The sequence below is a fragment of the Phoenix dactylifera genome, chromosome 1, assembly GCF_051530095.1.
Source record: "Phoenix dactylifera cultivar Ajwa chromosome 1, Ajwa_hap1_PhDact_Kaust_v1.1, whole genome shotgun sequence".
Taxonomy (NCBI): domain Eukaryota; kingdom Viridiplantae; phylum Streptophyta; class Magnoliopsida; order Arecales; family Arecaceae; genus Phoenix; species Phoenix dactylifera.
Window position 1 is genome coordinate 47032223 of NC_143190.1, and position 17623 is coordinate 47049845.

The window sequence follows — 17623 nt, forward strand, 5'->3', positions numbered from 1 at the left end:
CTAAGCTAGTTTACTTTACTAATTAATCTTTTGATCCAATTAATTTTTATTTAGTCAAGTTAGAGACAGTAGAATTGATTTTTTTTTGGGTCCAAATGTAGGTTGGTTGTGACTTCGGCGGTTCGGCCTCTTCTCGCAGTCGAGTTTGGCACTATTCGGCCTCTTCTCGACACAATTAAGTTCGGCACTACTTGTCGAACCCGAGTTTGTTTTTCTTGACACAATCAAGTTCTTTATATTTTGATTTATTTGTGGTGTTTTTTTAATTGCTTAGTTTGATAATATTATTTATAGATTAAAATGTCTAATAGAAAATATGACTGTGGGTATGAAAAACTCAAAAAAAAAAGAAAAATCGATAAACTCATTCAATCTCAAAAAGGAGCTCTAGATAGATTTGTTGTTACAAACAAACAAAATGCCACATCAAATTCAACTTAGGAATTAGCAACAGAACAGACACCCGAAATAGAGTTAAAAAATGAGATTGCTAGTGAAACAATATCTAGTGAAGAGCACAATGAAGAATCAGATGGAGATAAGATAAACAAGAAAAAAGATTGTGGAACTAGTTCTATTTCTACAAATTTTTATGATCCTGGTCAATGGAAAAATATTGATACAAAATTTAGAGATCTAATGGTGGAAAGAGGTCCAATTAGAGATTATGATTTTTATTTTTCTAAGGATGAAAACAATAGACACTTCTCTACGATATATTACATTCGTAAGTTACCTAATGGTGAAAAATATGATAGAAGATGGTTAGTGTATTCGAAAGATTTGGATAGAGTATATTGTTTTTGTTGTAAATTATTTAATTCAAAGCCTAGCACGAGTCAATTAGTCAATGAAGGAAGTGAGGATTGGAAAAATCTAGGTATCAAGCTTAAAAGTCATGAAACAACTAATGAACATATCATTAGCATGAATAGATGGATTGATTTAGAAGTGAGATTGCTAAAAAATAATACAATTGATAAAAGTCTTCAAGAACAAATAAACCAAGAGAAGGATCATTGGAAAAAAGTTCTATTGAGAATTATTGCTGTCGTAAAAAATCTTGCAAAAAATAATTTAGCATTTCGAGGAAAGAATGAAAAGATCTATTAAAGCAATAACGGAAATTTTCTAAGTTTTATTGAAACGATTTCAGAATTTGATCCAGTAATGCAAGAACATATTCGACACATTCAACATGGTGAAATTCACAATCATTATTTAGGTCATAATATTCAAAATGAATTGATTCAAATATTAGCATCTGAAATTAAAGCTATAATAATTAAAAAGATTAAAGAAGCAAAATACTTTTCTGTAATACTTGATTGCACTCCTGATGCAAGCCATCAGAAACAAATGACCCTAGTTTTAAGATGTGTAGATACTTCAACAAGTCCAGTAAAAGTAGAAGAATATTTTTTAGAATTTTTAGAAGTAGATGATACATCTGGAAAGGGTCTTTTTAATGAACTTATAAATATAATAGAAAAACATAAACTTGAGGTTAATGATATAAGAGGACAAGGGTATGACAACGGATCTAATATGAAAGGAAAACATCAAGGTGTACAAAGAAGATTATTAGATATAAATCCTAGAGTGTTTTACACACCATGTGGATGTCATAACTTAAATTTAGTATTATGTGATATTGCTAACTCATGTCCTAAGGCTATATCTTTTTTTGGAGTGATACAACGAATTTATACCTTATTTTCTTCTTCTACAAAACGATGTAAAATTTTACAAAATAATATATCCACATTAACTCTTAAACCCTTGTCACAAACACGTTGGGAAAGTCGTATTGAAAGTGTCAAAGCAATTAAAAACCAAGCTCCTAAAATAAGAGATGCCTTAGTTCAATTAGCGGAAACTAGTGAAGATCCTAAAACAAAGAGTGAAGCCACATGTTTAGCTACATATGAGATTGAAAATTTTGAATTTTTATTAGGCATGAATATTTGGTACGATATATTGTTTGCTGTTAACTCAGTTAGTAAGATTTTACAATATGAAGACATGCATATTGATGTTGCTATAGATCAATTAAAAGGTCTTCTTTCTTATTTGAAAAGTTATAGGAAAAATGGATTCATGAATGCTTTGAATTCATCTAAAGAAATTGCAAATGAAATGGAAATAGAACCTATATTTCGTGAAAAACGTATGATCCGTAGAAAAAAATATTTTGATGAAAATAATGATGATGAGATAACAAGATCAGCTGAAGAATCTTTTAGAATTGATTACTTTTTATATATAGTAGATCAAGCTATTTTTTCAATTCAAAATAGGTTTGAACAATTTACTATATATGAAAATGTTTTTGGTTTTTTGTTTAATTTTAGAAAGTTAAAATCTTTGAATGAAGATGATTTGAAAAAGTGTTGCCTTAATCTTGAAAACTTTTTAAAGCATGGTGAATATTCTGATATTGATGGTATTGATATGTTTTCAGAGTTAAAAATTTTAAAAGAATTTTTACAAACAGAAACTAGTACTCCTATTGATATTTTAAGTTTCATAAAAAAAACAGATTCTTTTCCAAATGCATGCATTGCATATAGGATATTATTAACAATACCTGTAACAGTTGCTTCTGCTGAAAGAAGTTTTTCAAAATTAAAGTTGATAAAATCTTATTTGCGATCAACTATGTCACAAGAAAGATTAAATGGATTAGCTATATTATCGATTGAAAATAGTATTTTAATGGATCTTGAGTATAAAAGTTTAATTAGTAATTTTGCTTCTCAAAAAGCTAGGCGAATTATTTTTAAATAAAAATTTTAAAATATTTTTATACTTATTAAAAAAAATTTATTATTTAAATAATAATAAAAAAGATTTCTTCTAATGAGTTCGTCTTAGCCCCCAATTGTATTGGGCCGCCCCTGCGGTGGATGGAGATTCAGAGAATCGGCCTCCAGATGCTATTAAAAAACACCACGTGGGCCCCCTTTTTAAAAGAAAAACTCTCTCTATTAAATACCATGTTTAAAGTCTTCACTTTCAGGAGTCCGGCACATCACTTGACAAAAGATATTGCACACATGTCAGATTTCTGTTAACTTGAAAAGCTCTCTGCTGTTTGTCTCCATACAGTCTGGAAATCCCACCCTCCTCTCTCCTTCAAAACCCTAATGCCCACCACGACCCGCTTTCCCATCCGCTACAGGTAGGAGCGTCCGTACAAGCAGCTGATGATTTCCCGTGTATCCGACGCAAAGGGCAATTCGCGTTATTTCCGACGGAAGAGGTGGCATTAACGAAACCCGTCCATATCGCAACGACGTGAAAAAATGCCACACGTGCTCCATGCCTCTACCACTCCCATCCCAACCTCTCACCAAACCCTGATTGCATTTCTGTTCTCTAAGACTCTAACGAAGCCCCCCTTCCAAACCCTAACCCTAACCATAACCCTAATCTTCTCTAACTTCCATTCAGAATTCTCATCCGAGATGGCAGGCGAGCAGTGAACTCCTCCGAGTCCCCGCCCCACTGCGGGCTTCTGCTGTTGGAACGATGTCCCTGGACGGCGCCGTTGAGAGGAGGGAGGACCCACCGGCGGGGAACGGGAATGGGAACGGGGCGGTGGCTGTGGCGGTGGCGCCGCGGACGGGCCGGCCGACTTACGGCGACCGCCGTCTCCGACTGAACCCGAACACAGAGCACAAGCCGGAGCGGTACGACGACCTGGAGACGGAGTTCGATCCGTCCATCTTCAGCTCGCTGGAGCGGCACCTCCCCCCGACGATGCTCGAGGTGCCGCGCGACGCCAAGATCCAGTTCATGAAGGAGATCCTCGCTAGGTACTTGCCCGAGGGGGAGCGAACCAGGGTGAGCCTTTTCTCTCGTCTCTTCCCTTTCTCTCCTCTTGCTTCCCCGATTAGGGTTTCTGAAGTTAGGGTTCCGTTGCTAGTTTTGCGCGGATCGCTGTGCTTATTTTTTTTATTTTGAATTACTTTCAATGGTGAATGACGGAAATGCCCTTGTAGACTTGGTTTGTCCTGATTACTAGCAAAAAGAATTCGCCAGCCTGTCTGATAGCCGGCAGGACAACTTGCTGGGAATTCTCGGCCATCGAGCAGCAATCCATGTGCCAGACTGGAGATCTGGACCATCTAACCGTTTGATCTCAGCATATTGTAGAATGGATTTGGGAGCAGTATTAGACATTGGAAGATATCTGATTTAAAAGGAAATTCGAGACTCGAGAGTGTTTTGATCGGTGAAAAAATTGCAGCACCTTTGGTTGATTTACATTCAAATCTATGGATAGGAATTGTGTTTATCTATAGTTTATAGATGGGTTTTGGTGAATTGAAGGATCAATTGATTTAATCCGCTCCAATGGAGCATATGGGATTGTCTCCTAGTTAGGATGTTGCTGGGATCTCAGCATATTCACAAATGTATTTTGTCTCTTGAGTTTTTTTGCACATGTTTGATGTAGTATAATAAACAATGGTTAGTTACTTAGATATAAAACTTAGGTATCCAGGAAATTTAAACCCAAAGTTGCTGTGGTGATTCAAACAAAGACTTTAGCTCAAGGTTCAATGAATTATATTGCCATTCAGCGAATTGTATTGCCATATTTTGTCAGTGTTGCGGTTTGCCATACTTATACTAATTAGTAGGAATTAATTTCTAGAGAGGGAGGGAAAGAAGTGCAAATGGTAAGAGTTTGAAGTCCACCCATAATTATTCAGAAGTAGTTCTATGTTCTTCATTTCGCAATGTTATAATATTTCTAATGGCTTATGATGATAGATGCTTTACACACCAGGATCGAAAAGTTTCTCCAGATCAACTTATAACTTTAACACATTCAGAAATAGAAGATGTTCTTTTAAACAGAATTTTGGATTATTTTAGGCCACAAGCATGGGTACTTTTTGCTTTTTGAAACACTCAAGCTTCACCATATATTGAATCTAAGACATGTAAAATAATTATAAAATGATGACTAATGCATTTTTTTTGTTAAATGCTTTCTACTGTGTGGATTTTGGCCTCAAGCTTCTTTTGGATGGATAACAGAACATCTTGTATCTGAAATTAGAAAAATATAAGTTGCTTTAATGGAATGATAAGAATCATCTTCGAAAAAAAATTATATGAATTCACATGTACTAGTTAGAAGAGAATATTCTCATAGTTGTTGATGTGATTTGGATAGGCTTAAGGGACTCCATGGTGCATGAATTAATGTTTATTTGGACACTTAAATCCAGCTCCAAAAATTCATGTCAGATATGTATCCGAGTTGGATATGTATTGGATACGTGGATACTTATGAAGTTTTTGGTAGCTACTTTTGAAAATTGGAAGAGAGTTGAACTCTTCCAACAATGAGTGAGTTGAACTCGTCCAACAATGAGCTTGATCCTTTGATTTGATATAAGGACCCCCGAAAGTCTTCCAACAATGGTTGATACTTTTAAAAATCTTATATCAAGCGTCAAACAAATGACACTTGAAGGTCTTTCAGTCAAAGCTAAACCACTTCAGCAATCTATACCATTTGAGCTAAATCAACTGATATTTTAATTTTCATTCTTAAATATGTTTTACATATTCCGATATATCTTAGGTATTTTTAATTTTTAATGGGTGATTGTGCAATGTATCATCTCCCATGCCTTGAGGCAAGTAATATGCTGCTTTTTGAAGGGTCTAAAGATATAAGAAGTGATTGAATGAATGATAATTTTCTAATAAGAAGCTTGGTCTATCATCTTAGTGCCTAGTGACCACCTGGCACCTAGGTTATATGATAGTCTTGCCCAGAGTTGTCTGGCTATTCGACAACTATGATATTATGACTAATTAAGGGATGGGAAGTCAGGTGATATATGCAAGAATATCTGTTGTAGAAAATTATTCCATATGCGCCACTCTACTGTGAAATAATTTGAAACATATAATTCTTAACTAAAATCAAGGACTCTTAATGGATTGTGAGGATAGTAAGATATTATATTTGTAAATAAGGGATCAAATAATCAGTTTCATAAAATAGATTACAGTTTTTTTAAAAAATAAGAGGCAAGGAGTCTGATGTGATTGGAAGGAGTGTGAGATAACTTATTTACAACTGAATAACTAAATAACAGCTGAATGGTTCAACGAGAAAATTAGGATGATTACATTTTTTGGTGAATTTTAGGTTGGAAATATCTTTTTTCCCATGGTTGTTAGTGCATTTAGGCATGGCTTTGAGAACTTGGGGGGCCTGTGCAATATTTTTTTGTGTTATGCTTCTGACATTTTCTTGATATGAATTTGCTACTTTATACAATCCTATTGTCTAAGTAGTTCATGTCTAGATATTTTGTGGGAGGTAAGGTTTATTTCCTCTCCCACCTACTTCGCTGCATTTGATTTTAGTTATAGATTGTTTTGGTGGTACTATTTTATCAGAATGAAAATAGAAATGCTGAAATTATATTATGTCACATTTACTTTTCTGGGGGTTACTTTCATTTATCATACAAATTAAAAAAGAACCAAAAAGTCAAACACTCATCATTGACCTACTTATGTGTAATTCAATGCTAGCAAATACACATACAGCTATGAGAAATGATGTGCATAGTACACATGAAAACTCATCGTGGGAATGCTAAGATGATATTTCCCATGTAGGATAAAGTGGGAGGTCAAAGAGATCTACACCAGGTTTTAAATCTCGGATTCGGTTTTGGTCCCTGTGGTAGAGTTTTGGTTTCCACAGTTTTGGTGGTTTTATCAGTTTCGCTCTGAGTTTTAGAGTTTTGGTCAAAAGAATCAAAATAAACTTGAATATTAAAAAAAAAACAAACCAAGACAAGTTTCTACAACATCTTATTTTATTTTACATCATCTAGAGTCATAATTTATGTTATTTGGACTGAAATTAAATTTTGTTGAAGCTTAACACATTACTCATATCACATGAATGTACTAATGTATTGACTAAAACACCGAATGTCACTCAATCATGCATAAACAAAAAAGGCAAGCATACAAGAGCATAAAATTGATAACATATGTCACTTTCCAAATTAACATCAAAGCTCCTAGACATGCATAAACATCATTACTGCTACACATTGCAATTTTTCTATAACTTAAAAACACACATCAAGATTGCATCTTACCCACTTTACTGATAAAGTTTAAATAAAAATAACATGGATTAGATCATTAGAGCCTTAAAAACAGATGTGGCACTATTTACTTATGAAACAAAAAATAAAAAGTTTCAGTCAGTTTCAAGCTCATCCGAATTCATTGGATCTGTTTCGGCCAAAACTTCAAACCTTGGTCTGTACCTTCATGAGTATGATTTGGGTAAAAACACATATGTCCATCAGACATGGCATGGATTTTAAATACTAGATCTCGATGCAGGAACTCCGGGTTGGTGCTTTCCAAGCTGGCCGAAGCAACAAGCTAAGGAGTTACTTTTGATATCGTGGTGTATGGATACAACAGTGGGGAATAAAAATTGAAATATATCATTTTTTTATGGTTGACTTGCAGCCTGGTGGCTTTGGTTCCTTAACATGCTAGATGCATCAATGATCTCACTAAAATGCAAAGTCCTGAGTCAGCGGTACTTTTATTAAAATACTTGAAATACAAATTTGCTCATGTCCTCGTATTGATTGACATGAAGGATTTCATGTGTAAACCATCTCTGTGTTTTAAAATGCTAGGCTTGTTAGTTCACTTCGATCCTCTTAGATTTTTGACTTCTATTTTCAATTTCTGATCATACTTTTTAGCTAAGGTAAATAATTTTCCAGCTCAACAGATAATAATAACTTCTTACTGTATCAGGTTCAGAGACACAAAGAATACAGGCAGAAGATAATGTCAGCATATCAGGTTCATCCTCTGAATGTGTTTTGTGCTTAATTTTTTATGCTTTTTGATCTTGAGGGATAGTTTCTCTTAATGTTATTGTCGGACATGTTTGATCAACTTTGCAGGTAGGTTTTTGCTTCCTTGTGTCCAAGGAAATCTTTTCAGCTTGATGTTGTTCTGGAAATCTAGTTACTTGAATCAGAAGATCTATATAGACTTTTCAGTATTTCTTTTGCATCTGTTCCTGAACTTAGTTCATAGCAACCAAGAATTTGCTCATTGTAATATGTAATATATTATGATATATTACTTTCTGGCCAGTTTCTGTGGATACAGACAGCTTCATTAGTTTCTTGTTTAATGCTACATATCTTGGTGCTCTTGTTCTTTTGTGAATGACAAATAGGAGCTTGTGTTTTTGTTCAATTATTTTTCTTTTGTATGTTGAGTGATTATGAAGTGAATTGGATTCAAATCATTCTACACGTTCAACTTCTAATTTCTTAAAGGGCTGGAAAATATGATGGTTCTTGAACTTTGGCAGTTAAAACTCCTCACAGTAAACTCATACTAAAGTAGGGTTATTTCCCCTCCTCTTTTGGCATGCTATACGATCAAAATGACCATGGATGACCTATAGGTGAGGGCCATGTTCTTTTGGCATGAAGCTTTGGGTTTTTTTGTTGAAGATCACCGTTATAAATTGGTTGTTTTCTTGAATTATTGGTTCATATCTATGTAGTTTCCAATTGTTCTTACAATACATTCATATAATGGCAATCTTCCATGCTTGCTGCATTTCCTGACTTGAACTGCAGGGAACATGCATATTTAGTTAATTAGATTGAGTCTTGCAACATTCATATGGCTCAAGGATGTCAAACTTATTATTAAGCACTGTAATGATTGACATTTTAGTAATACTAGTAATTAAGTAGGTGGAATTTAGAGAAAAATGATAAAAATATGAGTACGAATTTAAATATTAGTCAACTATCAACTAAAACAAAAAATTAATTATAAAACAAAAAAATAAAAAAAAGACTGATTTTTGAGATCTAATTAGAAAATGCAATACAAAGTGACAAGTATCCACTTTCAATTTAGGAGGGATGGTATTGCTATGGATTAAGAGGAGATGGGATGATGTATTGATTAGAGAGATATTAAATAAGTTTAATCCTTTAATTTAGAAAAGTTCAAGGGGGAGAGTGGTGTGAATTATAGAGAGGAAGAGAGGGAAATTATATGTATATTATGGAGTTAGTTTAGGAAAGGTCAAGGGGGTGAATAGTGTGGATTATGGAGGATGAGAGGGGAGTTATATGTATATGTACATGCATATGCATGCATTCGTGCATCCATGAAGAGGGAGAGAGAAGAGTGCAAATTCAGGAAAGAGAGGGGGTGATGGCTTGGATTAAGAGGGACTCGCATCCAAACATAAGCTAGAATTTGGTAGAGTTTGGAAACTGGTTGAATTAAAAGCCAAATTATTTCCAAAATCACAATCTAAGTGGTGCTCTTGCATTATTAGGTTTAGTAATGAATTGGACTAAAAATTAAAGAGAACATAATAAATTTAAAAAGAAATAGTCACTCTAGTTGATTTTTGTAGTTGCCAAAGAGATTGGCTGTTTTGGGATGAAAAGTAGAGGCGGGCTCTCAAGACATGAGAAAATGGATGAGAAAAAAGGCATATCTTTCATATTTGCTGCATATATACATGCCATTAGAAATTGCTACTTTCTATTTTTTGAATAAAAAAATAATGTCAAATTGGGAATAAAAGCTGACAGATGGAATCTTTGTGTGATATTCTACAATTTTATAATATGGTTATAGATTATGTTACTGTATTAAACCATAATCGTCAAACTTTGCACAATGCTTTGGGTTTTTTTTGTTTTTGTAAAGCCTTCTGTGCCAAGTATTTATCGTAAAACTTTAACCGTTTTCACTTTAGGCTTTTTCAGAGTTCATGGCAATCTCCATTGACACTATCATAGGCCTTGTTTGAGTTTGTAAATCCTTCTGTGCCAAGTATTTATCGTAAAGCTACAACCTTTTTTACTCTAGGCTTTTTCAGAGTTCATGGCAATCTCCATTGACATTATCATAGGCCTTGTTTGAGTAGTTTGGATCTTTGTCGTAAGGTGCTACGCAAACTTTGTAGTCTTGTTCAGTGGCCTTGTTTGAGTAGGCACTACACAAGCTTTGGATTTTTGGTTTCACTCCTACTAACTCTTCCATAAGCTTCAATCCTCATTTCAGTTAAGCATTTTTTGTTGCTACTTTTATCAAGATTAAACTTAGTTCAATAATATATCATTTATTTTATCTTTTTTTTTTGATTCTCGACTACATATACTTTGTTATTTTGTGAAATGGAAGGACCAAATGTAAAGCTATATTATTTAAAATAAATGGAAAATGCTTTCTAGGTACTCCCGAGTCCTCGTTTTTATACAGCTTTGCTTTTTTATGCTTGAAGTTACTCTTTATTCAGGGATGTTCCTCTTTCTTTCCTAACCATTTATGATGGACTCAAGTTGGTCTCCTTACTAGGGCTTCCCTAAATATGAGGTTCATGGATTAAAAATTGCCGGAACAGGATGATACGCCCTGCAGTATCGTTCCGACATGAAACAGGCAGGCATCATATGGGTGTTAGGACATCGAAACCCTGTGCACCGGTATGTATTGTTGTATTGTTCCATACTGGTGCATATTGATGGTCGGCCATACCTTGTGTGTACAGATAGTTTTTCTTTTTTCTTTTTTTAAGCTGTTAGTTTTGGAGACCGTTGCCACCGGTATTGTATTGGTATTGTATAGTTCTGAAAACACTAGGGGCTTGGTATTGGTATTCAAAACCTTGATTCCTGTACCTAATGATTCTTTACCAACCATTTTGCAATTGCTATAAATCTAACCTGCCACAATTCCTTAGAGAGTTCAAGCTTGATTACATTTTTCTAGTCTTTCGATGCATTCATCACAGTGAATCATTCAACAATACGTTCTAGCAAGGTCCGCCATACCGGTACCGATCGGCGTACCGGTGGCCGGCCGGACCGGTACGGTACCGGTTTGGTCCGGTACGGTACCGGTTTGGTCCGGTACGGTACCGGTTTGGTCCGGTACGGTACCGGTTTGGTCCGGTACGTACCGGCCGGTACCGGTACCGTACCGGCCGGTACCGGTACCGTACCGGCCGGTACCGGTACCGTACCGGCCAGTACGCAGTGGTTTCAAAAACCACAGCGCGAGGCGCTGTGGTTCTAAAAAAAAAAAATTGTACCGGTGGGAACCGGACGGTTCGCACCGGTACGAGGCTCCGAACCGGCCGGTACGGGCTCCGTACCGGTCGGTTCGGGCTCCGTACCGGCCGGTTCGGCTAAAAAACCGAAAAATACCGGTTTTTTAGTGGTTCCGGTACCGGTCTAGGACCGGACCGGTACGTACCGGATGGTACGGCATTCCATGCGTTCTAGGCTTTACTATGATCTTAGCAGAAATTTTCTTGTGATAAGAGCATCACATCAGCATGCCACATCATTTACCAGGCTATAATCCATTGGATGTCCCTGTCCATCTTTCAACGTTTAGCATATCCAATATAACAAATGAAATCATATTTTGAAATGGGGATCCAGTTGGGGCCTTTTTCGTTCCTATTATTACTAGAACTGCATATTATTTAATTTGTTCGAGTTTTACAAAATTTTAAGCCCTTAACCCAGGCTTGTCTCTCTAGTTCTTGATTTAGCATTCCATTCTATCATTATCTCAGCAACTAGCAGCACATTTTAAATAATTATTGCTGCGCGGTTGCTTCTCGAAAATCTTTTATCTATTCATTTTAAGGGATGGCCTAATGTTAACTGCAAGTGTCATTGCATGTCCTCAACAATTTATGGGTGCCTACTTAAGTGCCCTTGCTTCCATAATGCCCACCAAAGTACGTCGTTTGGCAATTTCTTAAGTGTTATCTCCAAATTGATATGGATAATGTTAGAAAATATCTTCTTGCAAAATCTACCCAACAATTTCCTAAGTGATGTGGTATTGGCTTTATGACTATGTATTGCCATTTCTTTTACTATGCCATAAATCACAATGCAATTTGTTGATATTCTTGATAGCAGCCTAAACTGGGTTTCATCTGCTGGTCATTTTTACCATATGTGGTACACTAAAAATATGTGGGCAGGATGAAGATTGAAAAGTTTATGAAATTCAGAAATTATATGGGTATTGAATATATATGAGGAAATTTTGGTGAATTCAGCAGAGTTGTCATTTTTGTAGTACTTGCAGTAGTTTCCCTTGCAGTTTATAAAACATAAAGAAGAAAAACTTGGGGAATATAGCAATGATAATGAATTACTGAACTTTGAGTAATAAAGGTTCAACTTTGACAGATGTATGTATGATAGGTGATGACTGATTTCCTGGTTAACCACATTATGCTTCCATTGGAATGTGATGGATGCTGTTAAGATACAGCTTCTTATTCACTTTGATGATGATATATAATTGCATTAACTATGAGTTAAAGTGATGTTGGCTTGCTGTAAAGTATTTTCATATCATGTCTGAAAAATTTATGGTGTTCTCTTGCTTTTTTTACATTAACAGCCTCTACATAGTGAGTTATACAACATAGAACCCACAACTTTTTTCGTGCCATCATTTATTAAAGCAATCAGCGACAACACAGAAGAGAGTTTCAGAAACATAATGTCAGAACCCTCCCCTGGAGTTTATACATTTGCTATGCTTCAGCCGAACTTCTGTGAGTTCTTATTAGATGAGGTACTCCCCATTTTTGCTGCAGCACCATGACATGAGAAAATGCTTTTCTATTGAACACTCTCTACAACACTTGTATACTTGACCTTTTTATGCATATCATATCTATTTATTAGGTGGAAAATTTCGAAAAGTGGGTCAATGCAGTCAAGTTCAAGATAATGAGACCAAATACAATGAACAAGTATGGTGCTGTTCTTGATGATTTTGGTCTGGAACCTATGCTTAACAAGCTTATGGAAGAATTCATTTGTCCCATATCTAAAGGTGATGGATATGTCAGCTTTTTACATTTATTTTATGACAAAAACTAGTGATCAACATGTCATAACCTTCATTTTTTTAAGAAAAAAACCTTTTTTTTCTTGGGTTGGCAGTATTTTTTCCTGAGGTTGGTGGATCAACACTAGACTCACATCATGGCTTTGTGGTTGAGTATGGAAAAGACAAGGATGTTGAGTTAGGTAAGTGAACATGAACACGTTTATTGAGCATAATTTCTCTTTCTGGTGCATATTCTATTCCGCAAGTTGAACAACCTAGTTAGGTAAATGAAGGCTGTACAGTTTCAATATTGTTTGATCCAACAGACATGGCTTGCACAGGGTGATAGTTTTCTTATTCGTATATTCTTGTAGTAAGGAATAACACGTACATTTGGCTTTTTTTTTTGTTTATCCACAACAGTCTTCCAAGGATTAGGTAGGGCCTGTTTGGTGTCATTGTTGTTTTTGTGTTTTTGTTTCTCTACAAATTAGTGAAATATCACATGGCGATCGATGTCGACAATAGCATGTGCAAAAAAAAACTTCTGCTATTCCTTGCTTTTACTTTCATTTCTGAAAGCAATAGATCTCTGCTACCAAAAGTTCTAAAGATTTTACAGACAACTTGAAAAAACAAAAAGGTTTCATTGTACATGTATCTCTGCTAGTTCACTTTTCTTCTTATGACTTTGAAAACAAAAATAGAAAACAGAAGCAATACCAAATAGGTCCTTAGTTGTGTTCATATGTTAGATATTGGGAATCACCCAGGATATACTGCATCTCAGACCATCCTTCCTGAATTTAGAAAGAAGCAGGGCTATTTGTTTTTTTCTCACACTCTATTCATCATGTTTGGTCTTTTTCTTCTTGAATGTTTTAGATGTTAGAAATGCTTGATTGTCAGTGCATACATGCACTGTTTATTGGTATTGATTATGTGCTTTGAATTTGTTAAACTACTACTTGCTTGTAATAAGAGTTGGAAATTAAACATGTCCTAAGAATTATGTAAATGAGAAATTCCAGAATATTGGGAAAGTAAATGCTAGTTGATGTATTGATTTGCATTGATGCAGAGGCCACCGATAATTGGAGTGACAAGAGCATGATAGAGAAGGTCAAGAAAATGCCCATTGTTCTTGAAGGATTCATAACAAATCTGGACACAACAGATAATGATTTGTGATCTAGGGAATACTTACTTGAGACTGCTAAGAAAGGACAGAGAGGAAGCTGAACGAAGAAAATGCTACAAATCTTTGTATTCGGAAGTTAACCATAACAAAGGGTTGTGAGTCATGCTAATTGGTTAGAGGTTCAGTGATTTTGTTGGGAAAGGATTGTTTTCAACTAAAGAGACTGTATTAAAGGGTGACGGCGGGATGTGAGGTTTCTGTCGAATACTGTTTCTTAGTTGCTATATGCTTGTTAAGTATACGAAGTGTTCTCTGACATATTTGCCAAGGAGATTTTAATCTTTTGTAGTTTGCTTTCAATGGACGAATATAAAACAATGAATGACTGGACAAAAAGGTGAAAAGCTGATAGAATTCAAATTTGGTGTCACATGAAATTGTAACAGGTTCTTTTTTTCAACATGGTCTGATTAAATTTATCTGTTGATTTATTTTCTTGTTATATCAACTCATGGATTTGAAATGCGAAAACAGCCTCTATGTATGCTGGGGTAAGGTTGCGTACATCTAACCCTTTCTAGACCTTGCAATGTTATCATGCATTGGCTGTCATTTTTTTGTCAGGTCAATATAAGAAGAGTTTTTTTTTTTAGCTTCCTTCTAAGAACAATTTGATACCTCAATGGTTTTCTTGGGATTTGTGGTTTAAATACTGTCATTTGCATATTTTATACATGAAGGAAGCTGATTATGGAAAGAAACAACATCTCTGTTTAGTGCCTAATGTGGAAAAGCATTGAAAGGATTTACTTTGTGAGGGGCAGAAGTTACTTAGCTGTACGAAAACCAGGAGTTTCTTAGTAGTTTTTATTAGTTTGTGAGTGATGATGTTGTCTATGAATTCCACGGGCAGATTTGGGTTGTTCAGACACTATAAGGCATAGGGCTTGACAAGTTGACATGGTGAAGTCCCTTTATTCTAATTTGATAGTGTGGAACAGGCATGTATCATCTCCTACTTCTATTTTACAGAGGTAATTGATTGCTGAAGAGATACAGTCTGACTATCAGAAAGTTCTAATTAGGGTCATTTATCATGATATTGTTTGCAGTAAGAAGTGGCCTGCCTGACATGTTAGAGGTTCTTTTATTTAGTCCATTAAAAAAGCAATCCAGGGATAGCTGTAAGCTAGCTATTCGATCTAGGGCTGCAAATGGGCTCAGCTTTGGGTTATCTGGGCTCAGCTTGGCTATAACAAGGCTAATTATGTTTGTTTTGCTTGTTCAGGCTCGAGTTGATTTCGGTTATGTTTGTTCAGGCATGGCTATTGCATTGCTTAAATGAGCTGATTCTCAAGCCAAGCTCCAGCCTGTAATTACTTTTGCAAGCTGATAATGTTTTGGTCAGCTTGATTCTGACCAAATGAGCTTTGAAAAGCCAATAAGCAAGCTGTGCTTTAGTTCTTCAAGAATAGCTTGGCTGATTTCCAGCCTTAGTTTGGTCATCATGGTTCTCCCGTATGCAATGTGTTGGATTTTGTGGAAGGAATGATCTGCACATTTGAAGTTAGTCATGATTCTTAGTCAGCAAACAAGTCATTCAGTGTTTGGTGTAGAACTTGGAAGAAGTGACTGAACTGGTGGAATTTTTATATTGGTTGGGTTTTTATTGTCTGTTGGACATCACGTGCATCTCTCCTTGTTTCCTAAGTATTTGTGTCTATTTTTCTTGGCAATGTGATCTTCTGATTGGTGTGCACTCTTCTGACTTAAGGTTTGCTCGAGTTCAGGTTTCTTTGTTGTTGTTCATATGCCACTTATTATTTTTTTGATAGAACTACATGTGGTTAACTGCCAAAAGAATTATAAGTTTCAACAGAATTTTGCATATGGTTATGATTTTTTCTCCCTTGTATTGCTGCAATGCTCATCATCCTCAACTTTTGATCCTTAAAATGTTCAATTCTGCAGAATATTAGAGACACCTGGATTCGAGAAATCAAAATTTACAGATTAGTGTGTTTTTTTTAACTATTGTCACATGAACATGAATATCATAACCTATTTTTTTTTGATTATCGTGTACTGTCGGCTTGTTTCAGTTTCTTTTTTAATATCTTCCCCCCTTTTCTCTCTCTTGATTGCCTGTGAGTTTGTGGAGAGTGAGATATGTAATTAGTATAATACCTTTAGACTCTTCTTTTTTTAAATTGTTTCATCTTGAATTGTAGGTTTCCATGTGGATGACTCAGAAATCACACTAAATGTATGCTTGGGCAAGCAATTTTCTGGTGGTGAATTATTTTTTCGAGGCGTTCGATGTGACAAACATGTAAACTCAGACACCCAACCTGAGGTATGTTAATGTATCATAGCAAATATTTTCTGAGAGATAATATGGAATATGAGTTGGCTCGGCAATGATATATACTGTCTGATACTCTGATTAGTTTTCTGCAATATTTCTATGTATATCCAGAATCTGAGGCAATTGTAAATAAGTAATTATGTATGGTCAAAAAAATCTGATGGGAACTGATCTGGTGCCAAAACTTAAGAAAGTATACAGTTTAAGAAAACATGATCTATTGATAGATATTTAATGAGGAAGGCCTTGACTGAATTTACAGATCATGCCTGCGTTTGCACAATATGTGTAGCATCGTGCTGTGCTTTGCCCAGTTCATATGTCCCAGCTAACACTATATGACATATATAATTTTTTCATAAGATACAAAGGTGATGGTAACGAAGGCTAAGTTTTTTAATGTAAATCAGTTTAGAGAGTTTTGTAAGAATGAATAGTCATGTTCTGAACATTTAATTTGAATGTTTTATTGTTACATTTTGGTAGCTTAATATTAGATTCAACTAACATTAAGTGTGCTTGCAGAAATAATTCAAAGACACAAAATAAACAGTTTACTTTCAGCCTGAAATTACCCAGACAACACAAGTTGCAATCGTAGATAACTCAAAACACAAAAATATGATGTAAAATAACTTTTCTTGATCTTTTTATTAAATTTTTTAGTTTTTCATTTTGGTAACTATTTTTACTGAAGTTCTAAAATTTGGAGCTAATGTATGCCATATTATACCGAACCAAGCGGTACGGAGTGTATCGAACCGAGTGGTACGGAGTGTACCGAATGATACCATACCGGTACGGTACTGGTATATGGTACGGAGAGCGTAGCGACACTCGGTACGCTGAATCGGCTCACATACCGGGCGTACTGATAGTAATAGGTGGCACTAGTATGGGTTTCGTTAAATGGCGTACTTTGCTTGGAGTTGTTGAATCCGGAACTATTGAAATCAAAACTCTATTTAGAGGACTGAAACTGCAATAGATACCAAGTTTTATAACCTTCTATCTGATGTAATAAGTTGTTATAAACTTTCACGGCAACAAATTCATGGCTTAAGAGTAGTGTATCTTGCATATTTAGCAGATAGATGATGGCTATTGTATGTTCTTGCAGCACAGTAATATAAACTGAAAACAGAAGTAATATGTTGCATTTT

General features: G+C 35.3%; 2 protein-coding genes across 4 annotated transcripts in view; both read left to right on the plus strand.

Annotated features, from left to right (window-relative positions):
• The first annotated feature begins 269 nt into the window (after positions 1 to 269).
• LOC148715343 (uncharacterized) lies at positions 270 to 2470 on the plus strand. The gene is made up of 2 exons (XM_089925628.1): positions 270 to 2328; positions 2465 to 2470. Exons 1-2 carry the CDS (start codon positions 1171 to 1173, stop codon positions 2468 to 2470), a joined length of 1164 nt encoding a protein of 387 aa, XP_089781754.1. The 5' UTR covers positions 270 to 1170.
• A 700-nt stretch (positions 2471 to 3170) lies between these two features.
• LOC103705642 (2-oxoglutarate and iron-dependent oxygenase domain-containing protein CP2-like) overlaps positions 3171 to 17623 on the plus strand; it is a 113402-nt gene continuing 98949 nt past the window's right edge. For 2 of the 3 annotated variants that reach the window (XM_088703969.2, XM_008789455.5), the window contains exons 1-6: positions 3171 to 3849; positions 7843 to 7890; positions 12514 to 12690; positions 12804 to 12954; positions 13065 to 13151; positions 16324 to 16448. In XM_088703969.2, the coding sequence (XP_088560095.2) occupies positions 3535 to 3849; positions 7843 to 7890; positions 12514 to 12690; positions 12804 to 12954; positions 13065 to 13151; positions 16324 to 16448 (903 nt within the window). In that variant the 5' untranslated portion in view covers positions 3171 to 3534. Of the gene's footprint in view, positions 3850 to 7842; positions 7891 to 8058; positions 10566 to 12513; positions 12691 to 12803; positions 12955 to 13064; positions 13152 to 16323; positions 16449 to 17623 lie in introns of those variants that run through there. The other variant, XM_088703970.2, reaches the window with a different exon arrangement.